At 40.9% G+C, this 20,351-nt stretch overlaps 1 protein-coding gene across 1 annotated transcript; it reads right to left on the minus strand.

Annotated features, from left to right (window-relative positions):
* Positions 1 to 2,295: 2,295 nt before the first annotated feature.
* NOPCHAP1 (NOP protein chaperone 1) lies at positions 2,296 to 12,078 on the minus strand. The gene is made up of 4 exons (XM_003929637.4): positions 11,896 to 12,078; positions 9,803 to 9,889; positions 6,060 to 6,196; positions 2,296 to 2,540 (listed from the first exon to the last, which is right to left on the minus strand). The coding sequence occupies exons 1-4, from the start codon at positions 12,008 to 12,010 to the stop codon at positions 2,322 to 2,324; spliced, it is 558 nt and encodes a 185-aa protein (XP_003929686.1). The 5' UTR covers positions 12,011 to 12,078; the 3' UTR covers positions 2,296 to 2,321.
* Positions 12,079 to 20,351: the final 8,273 nt, after the last annotated feature.

Genomic DNA, 20,351 nt, shown 5'->3' on the forward strand with positions numbered 1-20,351 from the left:
GGCACTACATAATGGTAAAGGGCTCAATTCAACAAGATCGAATTATCCTAAACATATATGCACCCATCACAGGAGTACCCAGATTCATAAAGCAAGCACTCAGAGATCTACAAAGAGATTTAGATAAACACATAATAATGGGAGACTTTTAACACCCCGCTGAGCATTAGATAGATCATTAAAGCAGAAAACTAACAAAAGATATTCAGGACCTACGCAACAAACACCGGAACAGAAAAAACAAATACTGCGTGTTCTCACTTATAAGTGGGAGCTAAACATTGAATACACATGGATGCAAGAAGGGAAAAGACACCAGGGCCCACTCTAGGAAGGAGGGTGGGAGGAAGATGAGGATTTAAAACTACCTATCGGGCACTATGCTTATCACCTGGTGATGAAATAATCTATACACCAAACTCCCACAATACACGATTTGTCTATATAACAAACCTCCACGTGCACCTCTGAACTTAAAAGTTTAAAAAAAAAATGAAAATAATAAAATGTAAAATATCTTTTTAAAAGGAGGGAAACCACAAAAAAGTAAGTTTCCTCCTGGACCTTGTTCAGGAGCTATGCAGACGTACCAACAGGTGAACTGAACTGACTCCTGCTCAAGTATCACTAGGTAGCCCTCTTTTCCAGCCTCAGAGGGTCTGCCTGCATTAGTCTGCAGAAAATATGCTTACTCCATTTTGCTCCCGACCGGTTAGGATCTTGCTATGTGGCATGATTCAAACCTGCCTTCCAAAGAGCTTCCCCGAAAGTCCCCATAAATACCTATTATCAGAGTCTAAAATGGTCAGCAATTGAAATTAACACCAACCTTGGAATAGATGAAGAAAATAAAGATAAGCTAGTTCCCACTGAGGAAAGATTGCAATGGGGCTCCTGGGGACTCATCTTTGCGGTGGTTGGGTGCTAGTCATATGGCATTTAAAACTAATGCACAGATAGAGAAAAGTCTTATTTTATGACCAACCAGACCTCCTAGGGTAGAAGCCGTCCTCTGAAAGCATTTAACTAAAGTACTTTATGGGATATCATGCAGCCTTAGATCTCCTCTTTGCTTATGTTGGGGGTTATGTGTGGTGCTAAACAAAAGTGAATGTTGTACCTATTTTTCTACAGTTTGCTACTACAGAAAATTCGATAAAATCATAGCTGATACGACTGTTTCTTTAGACACTGCCACCATAGTCATGAAAGAAATTTCTCAAGGGAACAGAACACATATTTGCAGGAGGAGCTAACAACTGGTTTGCAGGCATCCAAAATGGTGGAAGGCAAGCTTGACTTATCCAGGGTTTTCTAATCTTTATATTTCTTCCAGTGGGTCTCTAGATTCTTATGACTTTTGTTAAAGACTAATGACAAAAAATGATTACCTCTTTAAATAAGACTATTTTATAGCAACCACAGTCCTTAATGACCATCACTTCCCAAACAAACACTATGATTAACTGGTCTCAAATACTGGTGAACCATCTATATTGTCTGAATTTTGACTTGTTTGATTTTGATGAGTATGGTTCATAGGGGCTCCTGTCAAGGAGTATACTTCAGTTTCTTGGTATTATTTTCCTGAAAGTCACCGTAATAGTCTCCTTGGTGTGTGAAATCATCTCAAGAGTCTTAAGTACTTTTATGCAGCCATCCATTATGCGTTAAATGGTCTTACTGACCTGACATTATGACTTGTGAATTCCATCTGGAGAGCAAACGAGTCCATGATAATGGTGATGGAGAGTGGTATCAATACCTAAGGTTTTGGTCAATCTCTTCAAGATCGAGAGACTGACCAAAAGGAGGAAACTTAAATAAGCAGGAGGCCACTAACTTCAATCTAACTTAATACATGAACACAGCAAAACCTAATTTAGGAGTCTATTTTTATAACAAATAGCTAAGTTCGGCCAATCACAAATAGCCAAGCCTCTGTCCATCAGACGAGGCAGCCAAGTGATCAGACCATACCTATGGGACATCAGGCAGCCTTAGGTCTCCTCTTTGCCTTATTTACACAAACACCTAGCTGTAATCCATCAAGTTATTTCTGTACACTACTTCTGTATTCAGCTTATAAAGGCACTTTCCATGCTGTAGAGCGGAGGTCTCTGAACCCCTTTCAGTTTACAATACTACCTAACTCATGAATCATTCTTTGCTCAAAGAAACTCTGTTAAATTTGTCTAAAGTTTTTAACACATAAAAGCACCATAGGTAACCGAAAAGCAAAAGAGCCAGTGAATCACATTCTTTTTCACAGAATTTGCAGACATATGTCACCTGTTTCGTTTCAGATAATTTATTTTAGACTATTTCTTTTTTTTACTTGCTGGACTGTCCAAAACTTCAATCTTGCCTTTTCCACCTTCAGAATTGGGAAGCTTAATGTTATCTATGGTGACTTCAGATGGGATGCTGTCATATTCATCCTCTGATTCTGAACTGTTCTCTGAACTGTCTTGTGAACTCTCTTCTGAACTGTCCGCTTCTTTTGAATCCGACTGATTCATCTCAAACAAAGCCACATCCTGCAAAAAGTAGTGGACATAAAATCTATTTCAGAGTAGGTCCTTAAAAAGTTGTAATAAAACAATATTGGGAATAACCAACACTCAGCAAAAATACTGAAACATCCCAGGCTGGAGTGTGGTGGCACAATCTCAGCTCACTGCCACCTCTACCTCCTGGGCTTAAGCAATTCTTGTGCCTCTCAGCCTCCTGAGTAGCTGGGACTACAGGTGTGCCCTACCACAGCCAGCCAATTTATTTATTTATTTATTTATTTATTTAAACTATACTTTAAGTTCTGGGGTACACGTGCAGAACATGCAGATTTGTTACACAGGTGTACATGTGCCATAGCAGTTTGCTGCATCCATTACCCCGTCACCTACATTAGGTATTTCTCCTAATGCTACCCCTCCCCTAGACTCCCACCCTGACAGGTCCCAGTGTGTGATGTTCCCCTCCCTGTGTTCATGTGTTCTCATTGTGCAACTCCCACTTATGAGTGGGAACATGCAGTGTTTGGTTTTCTGTTCTTGTTGTTAGTTTGCTGGGAATTACGGTTTCCAGATTCATCTATGTCCCTGCAAAGGCCATGAACTCATCCTTTTCTATGGCTGCCATGGTGTATATGTGCCACATTTTCTTTAACCAATCTATCACTGATGGGCATTTGGGTTGGTTTCAAATCTTTGCTATTGTGAACAGTGCTGCAATAAACATACATGGGTGTATGTCTTTATAATAGAATGATTTATACTCCTTTGGGTATATACCCAGTAATGGGATTGTTGGGTCAAATAGTATTTCTAGTTCTCTATCCTTGAGGAATCACCACACTGTCTTCCACAATGGTTGAACTAATTTACACTCCCACCAACAGTGTAAAAGTGTTTCTATTTCTCCACATCCTCTCTGGCATCTGTTGTCTCCTGACTATAATGATTGCCATTCTAACTGGCGTGAGATGGTATCTCATTACGGTTTTGATTTGCATTTCTCATAATTTTTAGTAGAGATGAGGTTTCACCCTGTTGGCCAGGCTGGTCTTGAACTCCTGACCTCAAATGATCCACCCACCTTGGCCTCCCAAAGTGCTGCAATTATAGGCGTGAGACACCACACCCAGTCGCAAGGATAAAAAATGTTTTTAAGACAACATGGCTTTTTTATACTTTCAGTTGCCAGGGTCTGTCATAATGATGAGGTGCATTTACTAAAATACCTGCTATAGCAGATAAATATCTGAAATATCTGCTATAGCCTAATTCTATATATACTAATCACATTCAATAACATTCATTCAGCAAATGCTAACATGGGATAAGCACTATACTATGTGCTAAAGACTCAACGACAACAACAAAAAATCAAAACAAAACCCGCAGGCAGGCATGGTGGCTCACGCCTAGAGTTCCAGAACTTTGGGAGGCTGAGGTGGGCAGATCACAAGGCCAGGAGTTTGAGACCAGCCTGGTCAACATAATGAAACCCCATCTCTACTAAAAATACAAAAATGAGCCAGACATGGTGGTGCGTCCCTGTAACCCCAGCTACTCAGGAGGCTGGGGCAGGAGAATCTCTTGAAGCTGGGAGGCAGAGGTTGCAGTAAGCCAAGATTGTGCCACTGCACTCCAGCTTGGGTGACAGAATGAGACTTGGTCTCAAAAACAAACAAACAAACAAAAACCCCTCACCTTGGTGAAATTTACAGTTTTGCACAGAGACCAGTAAATTGCAACCTGTAGGCCAAATCCTGCCCTCTGCCTGCTTTTGTTCAGCTCACACAGTAGGAACGTTTTTTTCTACTTTTAAGCGGTTGAGAGGAAAAATTAAAATACTGCTATTCACAAAAGGTGAAAATAATATGAAATTCTCATTTCAGCACCCATACACAGTGACACACTGCTCTAACTGGGCCAGTAAGAGATCACTCTGGGCCTTTTGTTGGAACTGCTGAGAGAGAAACCTTTCTGAGTGACTGACTGAGTGAGTTGCTGAATCTAAGGCTGAAGCTGCTGATAAACCAGCAACGTGCCACAGATGGGGGAAGAGCATGTTCTAGATTAGGCCAACACTGGGAAAGCAGAACCAAGAGACAGAGCGGCTGACCTCTGAGGACACTGAGCACCTGAAATCACCACCCCTCGAGTTATTTTGGTCAATAAAAAGTTTTCCACTTGCTTATTCACGTCTTTGTTTTCAGTAGGTGCTTTCACACTACGACAGTAGAGTTGACCAGTCACAACAGACACGGTAAGACCCACAGAACCTAATGTATTTACTATCTGGTCTCTTACAGAAACATTTGTTGACACTTGTTCTAGAGGCGAAAGAAAGACAATAAACAAATACAAACAAAGCATAATGTAAGGTAATGAAAGTAAGAAAAAATAAAGCAGGATAATATAATAATAGAGCTACCAAGGAAGGCCTCCCGATCAGGTGACAACTGCAGAGAGACGGAGGGAGTTGAGAGGGAGAAATCTGGAGAAAAGCATTCCACCTGAGAAAAGTGCAGCGGAGAAGATGGGGAGAAGGTAGGGATGTTTTTGGGATGAATCTGTTCCACCTCAGATCATCACGCATTAGAATCTCGTAAGGAGTGCACAACCTACATCCTTTACATGCACAGTTCATAATAAGGTTCGTGCTCCTATGAGAATCTAATGCCGCTGCTGATCTGACAGGAGGTGGAGCTCAGGTGGTAATGTGCACTCATCCACGGCTGACCTCCTGCTGTGTAGCCTGGTTCCTAACAGGCCACAGACCAGTACCAGTCCACAGCCTGGGGGTTGGGGATCTCTGAGACAGAGAAGTACAGGCAGAATCATATGGGCCCTTTGAAGGACTTTGTTTATTTGAAACGTGATGGGAAGCCCCCAGGTCCCAAACTGTGTGATGAACAGACTCCAGGGAAGAAACAGTGAATGCAGGAAAACCTGCTTGGAAATTGCTACAACAGTCCAAAGTAGAGACCATAATTACCTGGACCAACAAAGGTCCAAAGGACCAGCAGAGGTTATACAAAGTGACTGGATTTGGGATATATTCTGGAGGTAGAGCTGACCAGATTGGCTAATGAATTACATATTATTAACAACTGTCTCAGCCCTGTCCAGACACAGGTATTATAAAGAGAATTCCAGTGCAGAAACAAGAGATGAGTATAACCTGAGAGAACATTTTTACACATAGCCTGTGTAATCAGTTGCTCTCTTTTACACATCATTTATTTTTACACAATCAATAAATCAGACTATAAATACCTCTTTTGGAGCTTGGAGAGAGAAAAATCCAGTTAGGACATTTAGTAAATTGATGCTTCAGAATAACAAATGTAGTATTTGACTTAGGGGGGAAAAACCCTCCTGTGACATATGACTAAATCATAAAACGACTATGTACCTGTGCAACATTGGAAACGTGAGCTAACACCAGGAAAATGAACGCTTGAAAATAAAATGGAAAAGTTCTCTCTCTTCTTCTTAGGTGACAAAGCAAACTAGTAATTTCACCATATAAAAACAAAGCACAGTTACCATTTGTATAACTTTGCCATGAGTCCCATCAACGTTTTCAATATTGAAACGGCCAGGTGGTGCAGCTGCCATTTCTTTTCTTAGCTTTTCATTTGCCTGTGCCATCTGTGGGAGAAAGGTCTGTACCTGATCCAATACTGTGGAAAGTAAATACAGTATATCAACATTTATGCCAGTAAATTCTGAAACTCAGGATTTCCTATAAACACTTCTGAATTGAGTACTAATAATAAGAACCATAATTATATATCTTTTAGTTCCCTTCATTGAAAAACCCTCCATCCTCTTCTGAATAAAGTAGTAGGACGATACAATTCAGCAAATAATTGTTTCTCAAATGTTTTTGTTTCTCATATATCCCCAGGACTGTAAACTCTTAGAAGGCTGGCATTCAACAAACCTTAACTAAATAGGGAGGCAGTGTGGCTTAACAGTTAAGAGTACCAGGTTCTGAGGTTTTAGAGTAAGACTGACTAGGTTATGTATAGAATCCTAGTTCTACCTCTATCTGAATCACCTTGGGCCAGCTAATTAAGTAGTGGTTATTTCTGCCTACTCAACATCTGTTCCCTTTCTTCTGAATGCCCCTCACCCCACACATGCCTACATCTTCCATATCCTTAGTCACTGTAATGCGCTTTAGTGGCATACACAATGACACAATGCTCTAGTGGGGCCAACAAGTGATCACTCTGGGCCTTTTATTGGAACTGTTGAGAGAGAAATCTTGCTGAATGACTGACTGAGTTGCTGAATATAAGGCTGAAGCTGCTGATAAACTGGCAACTTGCCACACCTGAGATAAGAGCATGCCCTAGATTAGGCCAACATTAGGAAATCAGAACTAAGAGACAGAGTGGCTGATCCCTGAGAACACTGACCACCTGGATCCAGATGCACCTGAAATCACCACCCCTGGAGTTTTTTCCCCAATAAAAAGAGCCAACATAATTTCTTTTTTTTTTTTTTTTTTTTTTTTTTTGCTTAAGGCAATCTGAGCTGGATTTTAGTCATTTGCAACCGAGTCCTAATTAATACATTTAATTTTACCACTTGAAACCTAATCTGTAAAAGGTAATTGTCAGTCACTGTGCCAAGTACAGAGCAAACAATAAACAAGGGGTATTTTTTTTCTCTCTCTCAAAAGAGGCCCAGCACATAACCATGCATATAATAGGCTCTCAAAACTTACATCACTGTTATGGCTACATAATAGATGACTAAAATGTCCAGAGTATGGAAAAAGAAAAAAAGTGGTGCTCAAGGTCAAGTAGATGACCTTTATTTGTAAAATAAGGTGCTGGAAGGACTCCCCAAGAGCATGTTCACAAACAAAGCCCTACACCAGGCATCCCCAAACTACAGCCCGCGGGTGCATGCGGCCCCCTGAGGCCATTTATCCAGCCCCCTGCCGCACTTTAGGAAGGGGCACCTCTTTCATTGGTGGTCAGTGAGAGGAGCACAGTATGTGGCGGCCCTCCAACAGTCTGAGGGACAGTGAACTGGCCCCCTGTGTAAAAAGTCTGGGGACGCCTGCCCCACACAATAGTGAAGGTTAGCTCTCATTCCCCTTCAGAGAGACAGAGAAATTACTGATAAAAATAAAGGTATTTCTCTGTCCTCAGATTTAAATCTATTGCTACAGTTAGAAAATCTGGTTCTGCTTTTGTTTCCAACTAATGAATCAAGCAAAACAAGTATCAAAACGTGCGGCCTGAATCTTGATTCTCAGAAGCCAAATATTTCTATGGTACTCCCGGAGAGTCTATGCTGAACCCTGACGCTAGTCCAGTTGTAGTTCTTCTAAATTAAATAAAATTCATCATACAATACCATAAGATTCAAAATGTCCAGCATCTAATAAAAAATTAACAAACATGCAAATAAACAGGAAAACAGAATCCATAAAGAGTAGGGGGAAAAAACAGAAACAGATTCAGAAATGATACAGACACAATCAGCAATAAGAATGCTAAAACTCCTCTTATAAATATACTCTATATGTTCAAAGAAGAAAAGAAAAGCACAAACCCAAGGAAAGAGAAGATATAAACACCTCAAACTTCTAGAGATGGAAACTGTATCTATCTTGAAAAAACATATTTGATGGAATTAACAGATTAGACAATAGAGAAGAATAGTGAACTCAAGAAAATCAGCAATAGAATCTATCCAAACTGAAGCACATAACATGTAAGACCCAATCAATGAGCTGTGGGACAACTTTAACTGGCAAAATTCGGTGTAATTGGCGTCCCTTCGGGAGAAGCAAACCAGGTGCAACAGGAGCAACAACAAAATCCCTAAAAAATTCCCCAAATCTGATAAAGATTATAAACTCATAGATCCAGTATGTTCAACAAACCCAAGCTCAAGACTCACAAAGAAAACTACAAAGGGCACCTCACCATGAAACTGGTAAAAGCCAGTGACGAAGAGAATCTTAGAGGCAGCCAGAGGAAAAAAGAAACACCATATTCATGACACAAAATGACAGTAGACACTGGCATCAGGAACAATGTCACTGAAAAGACATCTTTAAAGTACTGGAAAAAAAAGAAAAAGCAAAAAACCACACTGTCAACCTGGAATTCTAAATCCATTATTGCATCTTCCAAAAACTGAAAACAAAATAAAGACTTTCTCAGACACACAAAGGCTGGTAAGTCTATTGTTAGCAGAGCTGCACTATTAAAAATGATGTTTATAATAAGAACCTGATTTTTTTAAATGTGCTCAAGATTTGAACAGGCACTTCACCAAAGATACACAAATGGTGACACACGAAAAGATGCTCAACATTATTAATCATTAGAAACAAATTAAGATTACAACGTGATACCACTATATCTGCACTAGAATAGCTAAAATTAAAAAGACCATACCACATTTTGATTAGGATGTGCAGCACCTAAACTCTCATACCTTGCTGGTGGAAATGCAAAATGGCAATTTCTTCTTGGTAAAAAAAAAAAAAAAAAAAAATTATACCTCCCATATACCTGCAATTCCACTCCCAGGTATGTAACCCCTCAAAACAAAAACCTATGTCCACAAAAACTGATTTTTGGATGGACAGCCACCATGTGGTCATTTTAGCTATTGTAGATTTACTGATAGTAATAATGCTATGGTTAAATTCCCCTCAGAGTACTCGTGATTTCTTAGTTTATTGATGTGACACCTTCATGCTTATTTACATAAGTTTTCATTGAATTCTTGTCTCTTTTTTTTAACATTAAGAGTGAATTACATAGAGGACATTCATGTAATATAGAAAGTCTGAGCGTGGGACATACTTACAAATGTGTAATATAGCAATGCTACAGAATAATTAACAGAATTGGCCCTGTTATGCTGTATTCTAAGTAATATTTATCATTTAAATAATTGTGTCCAATTCAATAGGATGTGGTTGTGGTTTTCCATCCTTATGTATTAAGTTTGAGGCTCACTAATCTCTAAAAAAAATTTGCCATGGAAATTAACAATAACTGTTTTTGACTTCTTAAAATTCATCCCGCAAGCAGTTTTTCACGGAAGTTACCCTCTTAAGGTAGAGAAATAATGTAACAAATTCTATCCTGTGTACTGACTTTATCACATAAATACCAAGTAAGACTTGTTCCACTGGACTGTGGTTTGATACCTGACCATGAAGGCAGAGGCTGTCCCATCAAATAACAGCGTAATTAGACAAAACTCAGCATTAGAGAGAGTGAGAGAGGGGAAGAGGTACTTACAGGGACTCCTTTCTATCCGAACTGTTTGAAGAGTGGAGGTCTTTCTGGACTTAGGTTGGGGGTTGATGAGCAACCTGTTCCATATACCTGAAAATACAGACACACAAACACCCTTAATTTACTACAGCATAAAAAAACAAGGGCCCGGCCGGGCGCAGTGGCTCAAGCCTGTAATCTCAGCACTTTGGGAGGCCGAGGCGGGTGGATCACGAGGTCAAGAGATCAAGACCATCCTTGGTCAACATGGTGAAAACCCATCTCTACTAAAAATACAAAAAATTAGCTGCGCATGGTGGCACGTGCCTGTAATCCCAGCTACTCAGGAGGCTGAGGCAGGAGAATTGCCTGAACCCAGGAGGCGGAGGTTGCGGTGAGCCGAGATCGCGCCATTGCACTCCAGCCTGGGTAACAGGAGCGAAACTCCGTCTCAAAAAAAAAAAAAAAAACAAGGGCCCACCAGCAAGCCTCTCACATGACCAGTCTTAAGCCTTGACTGTTCACACTCCACAGGATTTTCTTTTTTTTTTAAAAAAAGTGCTCCAAGCTCCAATACAACATTTTAATTCTTTATGGACAGTCACCTCTCCTTTCTTACACCGTCTCATTCACCTCTATCACCAATGGAAGTAATAAATGCACACTAAACTGCACCTTTCTGGATCAGAAATTCATCAGTAGACAAATGTGGGTCGGTAATGACAGAATGGAGGAAGCAGTACAGAGCTTAACAATGGTTAAGCGAAGCCAGAAATGGTTACTAGTCGTGTAACACTGGGCAAATTACCTGATCTCTGAGCATTTGTTTCTTCATTAGTAAAACATGCTTGCCTGGTATTTCCCCTTCCGTGAAGATGTTCAACCCAAACAAAGCAGCCTTTTGAGGACATTTTGTCACCCACTCTACCTTTTCAGCCTCATCTCTCACTACTCAAATCATCTCAACTCTCTATTCCATCAGCGTTCCAAGAGGGGAACTTAACAAAACTCAAGGCTTTGCACGCCCTATTTCTAATATTCGAAAAATCCCCTAACTCTGGTTTAAAAACAAAGCCTGTTCACCTGAAAAGCAGAGTGCAACACACATCTGCTGAATGCTTACTACTTAAGGCCTACCAGATTCGTGATCAGAGCACGGATTCTGGAGCCAGACTATTGAATTCAAGTCTCAGTTTTGCTACCTTCCAGCCACATGATCTCCAGAAAGTAAATTACCTGTATGATAAATCACGTATCGGCTTTCTCAACTATAAAACAGAGACAATTTTTCTGCAAAGGGTTGTCGTGAGGATTAAATGTGTTAGTTCCTGGAGCATACACAATAAGAACTACATAAGCTTTGGTCATCATTATTATATGTCCTTAGGAGTCTCTGGGTTCTCATAAAGCCTTTTCTTCAAGCTAATATTTATTGACAGCATGCCCAACCCTTTCTATGCATTCTCCTCCCTACAAAAATGCTACAGGCACTACTACTACCTCCATTTTCCAAATGCAAAAACTGAGGCTTAGAGAATGAAAATAACTCTAAGTCCCACTCGTTAATTACTAGTGGAGCTGGGATTCGAACTCATGCTTTTAAATTTATCTATAGTGTCTGAAATGCTGTGGGGATTTCCTGGATGCATGTCTCCCTCTACAAGACAGAGGCACTAAGGGGTGGTCGGTGTGCGTATGGAGGAAGGGGGACGGTTAAGGATAATATTCCTCTGCCTCCCCCTATCAGCCAACTGCTCCGTCCCAGGAAGCCCAACCAAAAGCCCTTCCTTCCCCGAAAGAGTTCGAGAGCGTCCCAGCTTCCAGGGCAGAGGAGGTGCTTGGTAGTGGCGCCTGACAGGGTGCGCACTCACTACCTTGCAGAATATAAGAATGTAAGAACCACTAGCTGGGGAAACCGTTCGGGGCCCGCAGCCGGGAGCCCCCCCCCAGCCCCCACCCCTGCCACGAGCAGGGCACCCGGGAGCCCCGCAGCAGTCCCCGGGGCTCCCCTCGAGGGTGTGGAGCCCGGGCACAGAGCCACCGGCCCCCGAGCTGCTCCGGTCGCGCCTCCTCCGCCGCACGAGCGCGGCCCACGCCGTAGTCGCCCGTCCTGTCACCTCCGCGGTCGTCGCTTCCCGCAGTCAGCAGCTCCCTGGACACTGGGATCCCCGAGCAGTCTAGGCTGGGCGACGAACAACTCGGGCTAGCCTGGGGATTTCCACGGACCTCCATGCTTCCCGCAAGCCTCCGAAGCCTGCACTCTCAGGCCCGGATGCAGGAAAGAGGCTCGGGTAAGGGGGCGGGGCGAGGGCCGCGATAGGAGGAAACTGCAGTGGGCGGAGTAAGGAGCGGGAGGGGGCGGGGCGTCCCTTGGGTGCAGCCGGGAGGCTGCGCGGGAGCTAGGGCCCTTCCCACCGTGGGAAAAAGAAAGGTTCCGACGCTGTGACAGGAAAAAAGAGCTGGCGAGGCTCGATTTCGCCAAGCAAATTCGGGCATAAAGAGCAAAGCATTGGGCTGCCCTCCTCTTTATCCTTTTTCATTAAATTTATATTTTTAATTAGTGAAAAAATAAGTAACAAAATCTACCATCGTAACCATTTTTATTTGAACAATTCAGTGGTGTTAACAATGTTCACATTGTTGTGCAGCGGACCTCTACATCATTTTCATCTTGCAAAACTGAAACTCTGTACCCATTTGCCCCTACCCCAGTCCCTTGGTAACCACTATTCTTCTTTCTTCCTTTTTTTTTTTTTTTTTTTGAAACAGTCTTGCTGTGTTGCCCAGGCTGATGCCTCAACCTCCCGGGTAGCTGGGATTACAGGTGCACACTGCCAGGCCTGGTTAATTTTTGTATTTTTGTGTAGAGACAGGGTTTCACCATGTTGGCGGGGCTGGTCTCCATCTCCTGACCCCAGGAGATCCACCCACCTTGGCCTCCCAAAATGCTGGGATAATAGGCGTGAGCCATCATGCCTGGCTACCATGGTTCTACTTTCTGTTACTATGAGCTTGATTACTTCAGATACTTCATGTAAGTGGAATCATACCGTTCTTGTCTTATTGTGACTAATTTCACTTAAAATAATATCCTCGAGGTTTAGACATGTTGTAGCACATAACAGCATTCTCTTCTTTTTTAAGTCTGAATAATATGCCGTTGTATGTATATGCCACATTTTTTTACCGTTCGTCTCTCAACAAACATGTGGGTTGCTCTTACCTTGTGGTCATTGTGAACGATGCTGCATATGGTTGCACAAATATCTCTTCAAGACTCGCGCCTTTTGTTGTTGTTGTTGTTGTTGTTTTGTTTTTTTTGTTTTGAGACAGAGTCTCACTCTGTCCCCAGGCGCCAAGCTGGAGTGCAGTGGCACACTCTTGGCTCACTGCAACCTCTGCCTCCCGGGTTCAAGCAATTCTCCTGCCTCAGCCTCCCGAGTAGCTGGGACTACAGGCGCACACCACCGCACCCAGCTAATTTTTGTATTTTTAGTAGAGACCGGGTTTCACCATGTTGGCCAGGATGGTCTCGATCTCTTAACCTCATGATCTGCTCGCCTCGGCCTCCCAAAGTGCTGGGATTACAGGCTTGAGCCACCGTGCCCGGCCGACCCGCTTTTCAATGCTTTGGGATACATATCCAGATGTGAGATTACTGGGTGATATGGTAATTCTACTTCTTAGCTTTTTGAGGAGCCTCCATATTGTTTTTCATATTGGCTGCACCATTTTACATTCCCACCAACCGTGCACAAGAGTTCCAATTTCTGCACATCCTTGTCAATAATATACTTCCTTTTTTGTTACTGTTTGGTTGCTTCTTTCTTTTTGACAGTGGGCATCCCAGTGGGTGCGAAGAGATATCTTGACGTTCTAACTTGCATTTCTCTGATGATTTAGTGACGCTGAACATCTTTTCATGTGCTTTTTGGCCATTTATCTTCCTTGGAGAAATGATTATTCAACTCCTTTGCCTATCTTTATATGTAGGTATTTGTGTTTTTGTTGTTGAGTTGTAGGAATTCTTTACATATTCTGGATATTAACCTTTTATCAGATATATGATTTACAAATGTTTTCTCCCATTCTGTAGGTTGTCTTTTCACTGGATTGTTTCCCTTCCTCTTTGTTCTTTTTTTTTTTTTTTTTAAACAAAGTCTTGCTCTGTCGCCCAGGCTGGAATGCAATGGCATGATCACTCACCACAACCTCCCCCTCCTGGGTTCAAGCGATTCTCCTGCCTCAGCCTCCAGAGTAGCTGGGATCACAAGTGCACACCACCATGGCTGTCTTATATTTTGTATTTTTAGTAGAGACAGGGTTTCACTATGTTGGCCAGGCTGGTCTCAAACTCCTAACCTCATGATCTCTCTGTCTCAGTCTCCCAAAGCACTGAAATTAGAGGCATGAGCCACAGTACCTGGCCCCTCTTTGTTCTTTTAACAGTTTTATTGACCACCTGCAGTATGCCCAGACCCCTCTTATATAGGATTCAAAGCAGAAGAAGCAGAAATCTTGGACCAATCTTTTCTGCTTATTTCTGACAGAACAGAGGCTCTGTAATCAGCCTGGTGTGGATTAAATTCAGTGTAATAGTGTTCATGTAGCAGCTGTGACTTTGGGCAGATCACTCCCTGAGCTTCTGTCCTTCTCTGTAGAATCAGGATAATAATACTTCACAGGGATGTTATTAGGAATAAAAGAGGAAAAGGAGTAAAATGTATGTAATAGCACTGGTGATACAGAATGGTTGGGCTCCCAGGTAAACCCTACTCTAAAGCATGGATTGTGGCCCTAAGTGAAAACAGCTGACCTCAATTTCACCCAAATGTTGCCTTTTTAGCCTGTCATACCCCTATCCTGTGCCCATAAAAAGACTTCAGCTGGCAGAGCAATGTAAGTTGGGGATACAAGCAGAGACTACAGATAGGTGTAACCAACATCAGATGGTGCAGCTTCAAGGAAAGGTCACCTTCTTCCCACACCACCCTCTTTCCAACTCCCCATTCTGTTGAGAGCCACATCCATCACCCAATAAAATCCTCCACATATACTATCTTTCAATCCATTCATGTAACCTGATTCTTTCTGGATACCAGACAAGAACCTGTGAGGACAGGAGCTGGGACATTGCTCCAGGGCCCACACAGAGCCTGCTCCCACCAGAGAAGAGCGACTGGCCAGTTCCAGCATTTATTTGCTCCAGTTCCTGCACGCTCCTGCATGCTCCCTCTCATGAGGAGGGGCCAGTGGCAGTTCCTGCCCATGAAAGGGGTCAAGGTCAGGGGAATAATCCCATCTCACTGGTAGCGGCATTATTATTATCATAATAATAAATTAATACTATATTATAGCAAATTATAAAAGCTAGACTACAAAGACTTATAAGAGAAATGAAAGAGAAATGACAGTAGGCACTGAGGAAGAAAACACTGATTAATACATTTTAAAAGTTATTTCACTATCTTCCTACTTCCGGTTAAAACCTGTTAAATCTGGAGATCCTTTGCATTTCAGCACTGAGCTTGGAATAGGTATACAGTTAATGATTAATGTGTGTTTGATGAATGAAAGAACAAAAAGAAGATGAACAAATAATTGTCCATTAACTGTTCCATTGATTGATGACCTCGACAAACCTGGATTCTAGCCACTGGAAATATCCTCAAATCACTTTTGTGAATTGTTGGTTGAGATCTGAAGTACCTCACAGGTACAGCGCCGTACAAAATGAATGTGGCATTTGTATTAGGCTGTTCTTGCATTGTTATAAGAAAATATCCAAGACTAGAAAATTTATAAATAAAAGAGGTTTGACTGGCTCACCATTCTGCAGATTGTAGAGAAAACATGATGCTAGCATCTGCTAAGCTTCTGGGGGAGCTTCAGGAAACTAATGATCATGGTAGAAGGCAAAGAGGGAGCAGGCACATCACATGGCCAGAACAGGAGCAAGAGAAAGTGAGCAAGGTGGCTGGTGGTGGCTCATGCCTGTAATCCCAGCACTTTGGGAAGCTGAGATAGGCAGATCGCCTGTGGTCAGGAGTTCAAGACCAGCCTGGCCAACAAGGTAAAACCTCATCTCGCCGGGCGCGGTGGCTCAAGCCTGTAATCCCAGCACTTTGGGAGGCCGAGGCGGGTGGATCACGAGGTCGAGAGATCGAGACCATCCTGGTCAACAAGGTGAAACCCCGTCTCTACTAAAAATACAAAAAGTTAGCTGGGCATGGTGGTGTGTGCCTGTAATCCCAGCTACTTAGGAGGCTGAGGCAGGAGAATTGCCTGAGCCCAGGAGGCGGAGGTTGCGGTGAGCCGAGATCGCGCCATTGCACTCCAGCCTGGGTAACAAGAGAGAAACTCCGTCTCAAAAAAAAAAAAAAAAAAAAAGAAACCTCATCTCTAAGAAAAACACAAAATTAGCTGGGCATGGTGGTGGACACCTGTAATCCCAGCTACTTGGGAGACTGAGGCAGATGGATCACTTGAGTCCAGTGAGCCTAGATTGTGCCACTGCACTCCAGGCTGGGCAACACAGTAAGACTCCATCTCAAAAAAAAAAAAAAAAAAAAAAAAGAGAGAGAGAGAGAGAGAGTGAGTGAGCAAGTTGCCACACTCACTATCATGAAGACAGTACTAAACCATTCATGAGAAATCCACCCCCATAATCTAATCACCTCTCACCAGGCCCCACCTCTAACACTGGGGATTACATTTCAACCAAGATTTGGGCAGGGACACACATCCAAACTATATTAGTACTGCTTCTTTGTAAGAATAGCTTAGAAATGAAGACATTTGGATCTTGCCAAGATAGTGTAGAAAATGCACTGGCAGAATTTAGTTTCCCTTCCAGGAAACTATGTTGTTAACTAAAAAAGCAGTTTTGTAAAATATGAAGGTAAATATAAAACACAGTTTTTCTACTTCTAATCTCTTTAAAAGATAAGTGTTTAAAACAAAAAATGTATTTTGGGGTTTATAACAAATATAGAAGCAAGAATTTATGGCAAGAATAGCACAGAAGATGGAGGTGGTAAATGGAAATACATATTGTAAGAATATTATATTTTATGTGAAGTGTTTTTAGTTGGGTTTGAAAGTAGATGATCATAAGTTAAAATTTTATGTTGTAAATACTACAGCTACTACAAAAAATTTTTAAAGATGAATATCTAATCAGCCAATAGTGAAGATAAAATGGAGCCATAGGCCAGGCACAGTGGCTCATGCCTGTAATCCTAGCACTTTGGGAGGCCAAGGTGGGCAGATTGCCTGAGCTCAGGAGTTTGAGACCAACCTGGGCAACACAGTGAAACCCCATCTCTACTAAAAATACAAAAAATTATCCAGGTGTGGTGGTGTGCACCCATAGTTCCAACTACTCGGGAGTCTGAGACAGGAGAATTGCTTGAACCTGGGAGGTGGAGGTTACAGTGAACCGAGATAGCACCATTGAACCCCAGCCTGTCGACAGAGACTTTGTCTCAAAAAGAAAAAAAAAAAAAGGAACCGTAAAATATATTCAATTAATTCAAAAGAAAGCAACATAAAAAATAAAGAGGAACAAAGAAGAGTAGTTGGGACAAATAGAAAACAAATAACCTCATAGTACAGGTAATCTATATGCATTTCAGTAATGACATTAGATGTAAATTGATGTCTTCTTCCATTTGGGCTGCTATAACAAAATGCCATAAACTGGGTAACTTATAAATAAAAGAAATTTATTTCTCACAGTTCAGGAGGCAGGAAAGTACAAGACCAAGTGCTAGGAGATTTGGTGTCTGGTGAGGGGTCACGCTCTGATTCACAGATGGCCCCTTCTTGCTGCATTCTCACGTGGTAGAAGGGACAAGGCAGCTTTATAAGGGCATCCTCCCATTCATAAGGGTTCTACCTTCATGACCTAATCACCTCCTAGACGTCCCTCCTCTTACATCATCATTTTGGCAGTTAGGGTTTTAACATATGAACTTTGGGAGGACACAAACATTCAGACCACATCAATTGTTCTAAGACGTAAAGGCAGAAAATGGACAGACTAGATTAAACAAAACCCAACTGTAGGCAGTCTGCAAGAAATGTGCTTTCATTGGAAAGATACAGTTAGGTTAAAAGTGAAGTGATTAAAAAAGATAAACGATGCAAATACTAAACAAAAATAAAGCTGAAGTAGCTATATTGCTATCAGACAAAATAGATTTCAAACCAATATTACCAAGGATAAAAAGGGACTTTTCATAATGATAAAGAGATACATTTGTCATGATGATATAACATTAATAATTGTGTTTGCACCTAATAATGGAGCTTTATAAGACAAGCAGCAAAAACTAATAGAACTGAGGGGAGAAACAGACAAATATTACATTACTTTTGGAGATTTCAGCACTCTCAGAAATTGGTATAGAACAAGAGACATAAAACCAGTAAGTATAAAGAAGATTTACTGTTAACCAACTTAACCTAATTGACATACAGACCCTGCAACAGCAGAATATACATTGAACTGTTCATAGCAATCAATGTGGTAGATCATATGCAAGGCCATAAAACAAGTCAAAAAACATGAAATTGGTGAAATAATACAAAGTTATCTGATCTCAGCTAAACTAAGCTAGAAATCAATAACAAAAGATATTTTGACAATCTCCAAATATTTGGAAATAAACAGCTCAGTTCTAAAAAAACTCATGAGTCAAATAAAAAATACAAGGGAAGTTATAAAATATTTTGAGCAAAATTAAAATAAAAACAAAATATTAAAGTTTGTGTGATAAAGCAAAAGCAGTGCAAAAAGGAAATTTTATAGGATTAAATGCTTATATTTAAAAAGAAAGTCTCAAAAATTTATCTAAAGCTTCACCATTAACTAGAAAAAAAGAAGCAAATTAAATTCAAAGCAAGCAGAAGGAAGAGAATAATGAAGAGTAGACTAAAATAAGAAATAACACAATAGAAAAATATAAATAAAACCAAAAGCTATCTGGAAAAAATCAATAAATCAACAAATTGTATCCAGACTAATCAGGGAAAAAAAAGAGAGAGGACAAAAATTGTCAGTAAAAAAATGAAAGAGGAATATTGTTACAAATTCAACACACATCAAAAGAATGAGCATATTCTGAAAAATTTTACAATAAAAAAAATTTTTTTTTTTTGAGATGGAGTTTCACTCTTGTTACCCAGGCTGGAGTGCAATGGCATGATCTAGGCTCACCACAACCTCTGCCTCCTGGGTTCAAGCAATTCTCTTGCCTCAGCCTCTTGAGTAGCTGGGACTACAGGCACGCGCCACCATGCCCAGCTAATTTTTTGTATTTTTTTAGTAGAGACGGGGTTTCACCATGTTGACCAGGATGGTCTCGATCTCTTGACCTCGTGATCCACCGGCTTCGGCCTCCCAAAGTGCTGGGATTACAGGCTTGAGCCACCGTGCCCAGCCTACAATAAAATTTTAAATTTAGATGACAGGTACAAATTCTATGAAAGACGCACACTGCCACAACTCATTCAAGAAATATAGGTGAATATATATGAATAGCCCCGTATCTTCTATTTAAAAATTTGTATTTGAAAATATTCTCATAAAGAAAACATCAGCCATGATACTGATTGTTAAATAAAACTTTTAGGAAAGAAATAGTAGAGGTTCTACATAAACTCATCCATAGAACAAAAGAAATGATTATACTTCCCAATCCATTTTAGGAGGTGAGTTTGATATTAAAATCAGACAAATATATTACAGGAAAACTATAGACCAATATTCTTTATGATCATAGATGCAAAAATTCTCAACAAAATTTTAGTAAATAAATTTCTTTATGTATAAAAAAGATAATATACGTTACCAAGTATAATTATCCAAGAAATGGAAGGTTGTTTTAACTTCAGAAAATCTATTAACTACAAGCCACTGCTCAACGAAGTAAGAGAGGACACAAACAGATGGAGAAACATTTCATGTTCATGATTAGGAAGAATCAATATCGTGAAAATGGCCATACTGTGCAAAGTAATTTACAGATTCAATGCTATCCCCATCAAGCTACCAATGACCTTCTTCACAGAACTGGAAAAAAACACCTTAAACTTCATGTGGAACCAAAAGAGAGCCCACAAAGACAAGTTAATTCTAAGCAAAAAGAACAAAGCGGGAGGCATCACACTACCTGACTTCAAACTATACTACAAGGTTACAGTAATCAAAACAGCATGGTACTGGTACCGAAACAGAGATATAGACCAATGGAACAGAACAGAGGCCTCAGAGGCAACACAACATATCTACAACCATCCGATCTTTGACAAATCTGACAAAAACCAGCAATAGGGAAAGGATTCCCTGTTTAATGAATGGTGTTGGAAAAACTGGCTAGCCATGTGCAGAAAGCAGAAACTGGACCCCTTCCTAACACCTTACACTAAAATTAACTCCAGATGGATTAAAGACTTATACATAAGACCTAACACCATAAAAACCCTAGAAGAAAATCTAGGCAAAACCATTCAAGACATAGGCGTAGGCAAGGACTTCATGACCAAAACACCAAAAGCATTGGCAACA

This window comes from Saimiri boliviensis, chromosome 7 (genome assembly GCF_048565385.1).
Source record: "Saimiri boliviensis isolate mSaiBol1 chromosome 7, mSaiBol1.pri, whole genome shotgun sequence".
In the NCBI taxonomy this organism is placed as follows: Eukaryota; Metazoa; Chordata; class Mammalia; order Primates; family Cebidae; genus Saimiri; species Saimiri boliviensis.

Bases quoted from the DNA above. Each gene is read 5' to 3' on its own strand.
- NOPCHAP1 (XM_003929637.4), bottom strand. From the start codon at position 12,010: ATGGAGGTCCGTGGAAATCCCCAGGCTAGCCCGAGTTGTTCGTCGCCC. The intron at 9,890-11,895 runs GTGACAGGACGG...CTGTATTTTCAG, and splicing joins GGGAAGCGACGACCGCGGAG to GTATATGGAACAGGTTGCTC. The intron at 2,541-6,059 runs GTAACTGTGCTT...TACTTTTTGCAG, and splicing joins ATGGCAAAGTTATACAAATG to GATGTGGCTTTGTTTGAGAT.